This window comes from Frankliniella occidentalis, unplaced genomic scaffold (assembly GCF_000697945.3).
Source record: "Frankliniella occidentalis isolate FOCC.00 unplaced genomic scaffold, Focc_3.1 Scaffold131, whole genome shotgun sequence".
NCBI lineage: Eukaryota > Metazoa > Arthropoda > Insecta > Thysanoptera > Thripidae > Frankliniella > Frankliniella occidentalis.
Window position 1 is genome coordinate 511,807 of NW_026267258.1, and position 7,398 is coordinate 519,204.

The 7,398-nt window shown below is 51.7% G+C and overlaps 1 protein-coding gene across 1 annotated transcript in view; it reads left to right on the forward strand.

The window, feature by feature from the left end:
• The window catches only part of LOC113204172 (gamma-aminobutyric acid type B receptor subunit 2), a gene marked incomplete in the record, with an annotated part of 318,228 nt that overhangs the window by 203,078 nt on the left and 107,752 nt on the right, over nt 1-7,398 (forward strand). The window contains 1 exon segment of the mRNA XM_052270631.1: nt 6,910-7,047. Within this exon segment, the coding sequence (XP_052126591.1) occupies nt 6,910-7,047 (138 nt within the window).

Below are 7,398 nucleotides of genomic sequence, written 5' to 3' on the forward strand. Positions count from 1 at the left end.
AACCGCTTTTAGCCGGGCGTGACCACCCGTGACCACAGGGAGCCGGAGAACTTCCTAGGAACGGCCCTGAGTGTGGCGTGACCACCCGTGACCACAGCACCTGCGGCATGCTGGACATTGGACAAGCCTTGAGTGTGGCATATGCCGTCCATAGGGGCTGAAACCCCCTGTGTCAGGTGCGACAACCGCTGGTCACCATGCCATTTGCATGGGTCTGGTCCCTGGGTGCGGCGTGACCACTATGTGGGCACGGCCCCTAGAACGGCTAGGGTCTCGTTGCTCCTGGAAAACCTGGAGATACTTTCATCCTTTATAAGGCTAAACCCAAAACGTCAACTCTGTAACTCAAACCGTAGCCCGTCCGCAAATTTTCAAAGAGAGGTCTGCGCGTGACCACATAGTGGTCACGCCGCAGGGAACGTGTTAACCAGGGAAACCATTAAACCACGGTTTACTGCATTTCCATTGTTTTAAGAAAATTAAGTCAGTCTTGGGAAAGTTTTACGTTAGTTTAACGACGGTGCGCTAATAATCTTCCTTGTAGTACCTTTTTCAGGTAACGTTGCGTCAACGCGAGGCATTTAGCCTTGTTTCAAGGATACCATTTTCTGCGTGATTCTGGATTTCGCAAGTGACAAATTAGCATCCTCGCATTGGAAAAACGTTTGTTTTGTCCATGACAGAGATGCAGTTTCTTCATTTGTTAAGCACAATATTGCATTTCGTTAAGATATGCGCACAAAAATGCATTTTTTAACTAGTGGACTAGAGGACACATTAGTCCTTAAAAAAAACCTCACGATTACGAGTGTAACCCACACATCCCTCCACCCCCCTTGACGCCATAAGAAAAATACATCGGTATAAGTGCGGCGAACGCGGCGACAGCAATTCCCCAAACCTGAAGCAAAATAAAGGTCAGGTTTTGACAAACACAGTGTGTGTGTGTGGCGGTGGTGGTGGCGGTGGTAGTGGCCATTGAGGGGAAAACCTCGACCCACTTTTCTGTCTGCAGGAAGTTTGTGAGCTTATCGGAGATCCTGGCCCAGCCCGTGCGCGCCCGCCCTATTGTAGCACCCTCCACCAGCCACCCTCCTCTTCCCCCACCACACCAGACCACACCGCACTCCGTCACTCCACCTCTGTTTCGGCCCCTGTTAGCATTACATCTCTCTCTCACTCACTTTCTACCCCGTCCCGCGGCTCCCCTCCTCCCACTCTCTGCTGCATGGTGCTCGCGCCGCTTACGTTTGGCTCCGTGAAAACAATAAAACTTTCGGGCCTCCCGCCTCATTCAGGCAGGGTTGGCCTATAACGTGTAAGCCAGCAAATATCGTACAGGAGGAGGGTGGTGGTAGGCTTGAGCCATCGTATGTATTTACCCTAGCTGTTTCAATTCGCATCAAGAATTAAACGTACAGTTTGCAGGAATCTTAGGAAACTGTTACTGTTTGGCTTTCTTCTTCTTCTTCTTCTTCTTCTTCTTCTTCTTCTTCTTCTTCTTCTTCTTCTTCTTTTTCTTCTTTTTCTTCTCATCATTATCATCATTGAAAATAGTAGTAACAACAGCATAAGCATACGCCGCCGGGTGTTGAACCCGCCCTAGGGGGTACGCGGGAATGACCAGCATGCCGACGAGCCTACCAGGTCAGGCGCTACAAGGCCGAAAGTCGGGAGGGGTGGTGGCTCCGGCGTGCCTCGGAGAGCAGCGGAGGGGAGTGGGAAGCAGGGGTGGGGGCGGTGCTGGTCCGGAGTTCGCACCCCGCACAATGGAGATAGTAATCTACGGGCCTGTGGAGCCCCGCCAGGCCCCGCGCCCGACTGGCTGGCCTGCCTGCATGGGCCTGCCGCACAGCCGCACCCCGCCGCTGCCACCCCACCCTTACACTGCACGCAGAATATACGCTCGTTATTGGGCATGATAGAGAGAGTCTTGTTATCTCAGTCCAGTATCCCGGTTTCTCTGTAGAAATCCCCCCCTCTCTCTTCCCTCTGTCTCTCCTCTCCCCGTACCTGACTGTTTTCTCCTGTTTCCCTATTCAAGGTTCCCTCTTAGCCCAACTGCCAATATGTGCACAGTGAAAACTTTAAGCTTACACACTAAAATCTTGTGAACTTTGTATTCGTAGCCCACAACTAGGAAGATGTGCGCCAGACCACGTCTCGCGTAACATGCTTCCCAATATCAAAATGGAACACTGTTACGCTGTGACGCCCCTGGCATACATCTACATAGGTCTGCAGCGCTCACACCCGAGGCAGGGCCGTGCAGCAACGTTAAGTCACCGGGTTTGTAATTAGTGATGTGAAATCATTTTTGTCTTCGTGCACACAACTTGATGGGGTTTGATAGGATTCATTTCGATCCAGAATGATGGGGATGAGTGCAATGGGCTACCACTGTGACCCGCTGATTGTTTTCAAAGGGAAAAAGGTGGATATTGGAGCGAGGAGGGCCGACCAGATCGCATACGGAAAGAGAGAAGAAGAGAGAGGGAGGGGGTTCCACTAAATTAAAATAGAGGAGAGGGATCCAATCTGCAATGCGCATACCGGTGCGGTTGCTCTCACCGTGCATGTGGGCCAGATCAAAAGTGCACACACGCACACACAGTACACAGGCTAGTCTGTATTGCTCGGTATTTCTCGCCATAGCCGCATTTGTATGCACGCTGGCAAAATAAATCTAAACTTTGCTTTGAAAGCTTTTCTCGCTTAAAAGTAAACGACATGAGTACAAGCAGGCCCGGCGTTATCTGCGGAGCGAAATGAAGCTGGCAACTACGTTTTTGAAAAAGGACGCGAGCGTGCTTACTTAGACTTTTTGTCAGGCCAATCCAGACCACGCTTTTGATACGAATAAAGTAAACGTGAAAGTCGGAAGCACGTGTCCCGATTCGCTGTCGAGTTATCGTTAGTGACACGGAGGCGAACCAAAGTTATGTGCTGATTATCGGAGCTCAAACAAAAGGCTGAGTGACATGCAGTTGCGAGAAAGTTTGTGAGAACGCGTACTTGTCGGGTCGAATTAGGTCGAGTAGTCGCGTGTGCTTGTGCTGTGTGCGCCCCGTGCTGCGTGGACCATGGACTCGCCTGCCTCCGCAGATCACAGGGCTAGTTTCGTATTGAGGACAGGCAGGCTCACTGTGGTGGCGAGGCGTGGCTCTGCTGCGCTTCGGCGGCCAAGTTTGTAATTAATGGACGGAGGTCCGCCAGCGGCTCGATCAAGTCCGCCACACTCGCTCGTGCTCGTTCTCGTGCCTCCGTGCTCGTGCACGTGCCTATTCATTACGCCGACAGCGTGGCTCATGCTCATGCTTTCGAATCACGAGCAGCAGCCGCGCGAGTTTACGAGTTCCCTGATTGGAGCCGAGGGAGGGGACCAGCGTGTTTGGGTGCGCGGCCGGAAGGGCCCACCGCACCACCGCACCGTTGCGCTATCGCTCGCTGCTAAAATCGCTCTCGTGGAATGGCGCCGTGTGAAACTGGCCCCCATCGAGTCTCTTTCACCCAAACCCTTCGCCGCTTTGATGCGTTGCGAGGACCTTTCTCTCCTCCCGGATTCAATTTCCATTGAAAAGTTGTCCACCTGCTGCCCACACCCACTCGACACTGTGCAAGGAAATGTGGCCATGGTCAGCCGCTCCACAATCTTGTTGCGCTTACCAGTATTTTTATCCTGATATTCCTATTGAGAAACAAAATAAATTCAGTGGACATGAGCAGTAATTATTAGTTGCTGGACACCTCTGTACCTCAAAACTCAGTTTTACGCGTACAAGTAATCAATCGGCACTTGCGTACCTATTTCCTGCAGGTGTACGCGGAATAACCATACCACACCGGCGTGGCAGGCTTAGTGGAATCTACGGAGCTTGACTTCCAAGCCACTTAGCTAATCACTAAATCAGCTCTGAAACCAAGCACTACCTTTTACCGTGTGTGCTCCGGCACTCTACAGCGGGTCCGTGCTCGGGGCCGGTCTGTTGCGAGATTCACCCCCGGAAAGGTTCTGTTGGCAAACCTGGGCAGCCCTTTTGTTATTCATCCTGTACTCGAGCCGGCTGGCCGCAGGCACGCAGGGGCCCGGCCCCGCACAGGACGGGCCCCAGGGACGGGGCCCGAGGCCCCGCTACCGGGGATCGCCCCCACCCGGCGCCCCGCGCCCCACTCGGACGGCTCTCTCGATGCAGAGTATTTTTCCACCGGGCCTCCTCCTGCCCGCCAGCGCGTCTGCCCGCCCCCGCCTGTCAGCCGCCTTCCGCTTCCAATTTGGTAGTTTCGCAGTGTAAACAAACTCAATGGAATACGGTTCCCTGACACAAAGAAAACAATAACATGGATCTCGGAGCAGCAAAGCGACACATGCAGGTTGGGCCTCCGTTTCTTCCTCCTGTCCCGTCCCTCATCCCCTCTTTCTCTGATTCCCTGTCTTTTTCTTACACACAAGCACCATACCTCCTCTCTCTCCCTCTCTCCAAGAGGCTAGCCTTTTGAGGATTTAACGTCTCTGTGCTTGCTGGCTCCTCAGTAAAGTCGCTTTCTCCCAAAAAATCCGAAACTGTCTCTTGGTTCAAACTGTAGGTCTGTCTAGTCTGTCAGTCAAAATCGATGGGAACGTAGTACTCACTACTAGAGTTTAAACTGACTGTAGTCTCACAGTTTAAACTGACACCTTGTACGCCATTTAGATGTGTAGTGCACTCCGGAAGCGTTCCTACTCGCGCATGGACGCTCATCCCTCCCCTTTTCTCCCATTCCACCGGCACCATATCTCATCCCCCCTCTCACATCTCAAACTTTTCTCGCCACGTCCCTTCATCCGTGTCTCTCCCCCCGATTGCCGCTGCCGCTGCGCGACCCCCCTTCAAAAGGGCATCTGTGTGTTTTCTCTTTGTGTGCTTATTTGGGACGCCCCTCCTCCTCTTCCTTTCTCGCCTTACTTGGCGTGCGCGCGGCAGGCACCACAAGTTGTTCTGCTTCCTCGAGCCTCATTACGGTCGACGGCACAGCCGCACCCCCCGCAACACACGCCCGATGTCTTCCTACGCTTTTCACCCAACCGTGCGTTGCGCATCCCTTTACAGTCTCTCTTGCTCTCCCTCTGCTTGGTTTCAATACTTTTGTAAAGGGACCCGTTTCCTACCAGACAGGAGGGGGGAGGAGCGTCAACACCACCTGTTGCATTTTCGGTCGCATCTATGGGTAACAGCCCAACAATGAACACCGTGAGTGTGAGTAGTCAAAAAAAGTCTCGTCACTACTTAAAAACTACACACCGCATCGATTTAAGTCTAAGGTGTATTGAAAGCATAGACAGAGGCTACTTTTGCCGTTGGCAACGGTGCGCGCACAGGAACATATGCCCATCTTCGCCTCCAACTGGACGATGCAGTCCTTTTCAGTGTGCAAGATTATGCTGCATCGCATGGGTCTTTGATTGTCAAAAAATATGCTAGGTACTCTTAAGAGATGCCGCTAGTGGTTGACCAAGGGGCTTTGAAAATCTAGGGCACCTTAAACTAAATGTCCCTAATAAACAAAGATATCGCGCAAAAAGACGCATCAATAACACTCGATACAACACAAGGGCGACCACTTTTCCTAAACCGTGGGTTCTGTCTGGGTCTACTAGGTCAAGGGATGACTAGTGGAATAACGAGTCTAATTGGCTTCGTTTACACGTACTCTAGTAGGATACACCGTGGTTCTGGCCCGCGCCGCGCACCGAGACAGACTGCCTCGTCTCTCTCTTGCCTTGGGCGGCTCGGCCGCAAGGTGCGTACCCAGCATGTTTTGGCGCGGGCCGCGTGTGCTACTTGGGGTGTCAACACACCCCCCGGGACTTCAAATTGTGCCCCCACAATTACACCACGGGGCGAACCCACACATTTAACAAATTTTTATTGAAAACAAACCAAGGAGAACAATACCCTAAGGCGCGGGCCGCGTGTGCTACTTGGGGTGTCAACAGTTCGTTTCGCAGTTAACCAGAATTGTTAACGTTTTGTTTTTATTCTCGTCACCAACATTCCACTTCGTGTACAGAGATTCCGTCGGATGTGGAACACACAGATGCGCCTTTGCGCCATCTCACTTGCAGCACAAAGGATACGCTTACCCAACCGACAGAATTTTCATTGACAGTGCTGCCGCGGCCCGGTCTCCAAGAGGAGCGTAAGATAAGCAGCAGCAGGGCCAGAAGACTCGTCGTCGTCGCTGTCGTTGTGGCGGCGGCGCTACGCGCGATGCGTGTGCCCTCTTGCTATGCCTTAATGTAAATTACATCGTTAAGAGCGCGCAAGAGGACATTAACTTTAAGTAGCGACTGAGCTGCGGCTGGCTGTGCGCGGCTCGCGGGGCCAGATGGGTTTTGAGAAAGTAGAGGGCCGGGCGGGGCGGGGTATCATTATGCATGCCCGGAATGGCGGTACTCAGTTCCGCTCGAACTTCCTGCCGCCGCTGCTCCACTTCGTCTTTGAACCGTTGAGACCAGACTTTGCTCCCTTATCCTGCTCGTCGTTGCCTGGAAATAATTGGATGAACACTTGACACTTTATCCTATGTAACTCTCCCCACCCTGTTACACGCCATCCTTTTGTGTCCCGCTGCAAGCAAGAGCTTTAGATATGATATGCGAGGGTGGTACCACTTCCTTTTAAAGTGTACCACATGATTCCCAGAATGCTTGATTCCGAATGATTCCCCCTATACTTTTATTGTCTCCATGTGGCTTCTGATAGAAAATAATGCTTCACACAAACACACTAATTCGACAAAATTATCAATGTTTTTTGCGTAGTTTTGTGACATTGGCATCTATTGGTTTAAATCCTGATGATTCCCAGGTTACACACATGATTCCCTGCGTTCGTCCGTCCTAATGGTCATTCTCTCTTTGTTTTACAGTGTAACGCGGCTGTGGGAGTGAAGGCATTCTTCGACATGATGCACAAGGGCCCCCCAAAGGTCATGTTGTTTGGGGCGGCCTGCACGCACGTGACGGATCCCATCGCCAAGGCGTCCAAACACTGGCATCTCACTCAGGTAAGAAAGTGCACAGTTAACATACTGGTGACCTCAAAGGGGCTCAAAGTCCTCAACTCACTAAAAACGAGTTTTGACTTCTTTCAAAGAACCTCTTCTTTGTGATAAATAACACCCCGGTGAATACGGTTTAAGAATGTCGGGCACATTTGTGAAGGTACAGTAAGGGCTGAAGTCCGAGTAGTTTCAGAATATCTAAGCTCAAGAGTCGAGATTAGGGAAATTATCGATGTATCGTAGCCCCCAGTTTTTTTATTAGTTTCCTCTTCGTCCTGGAAAATTCCGGTTGTTAGGGGGAATTTGTAACTCTCCGGGAACATCATCTCCCCCCCCCCCCTTTCCCACCCACTT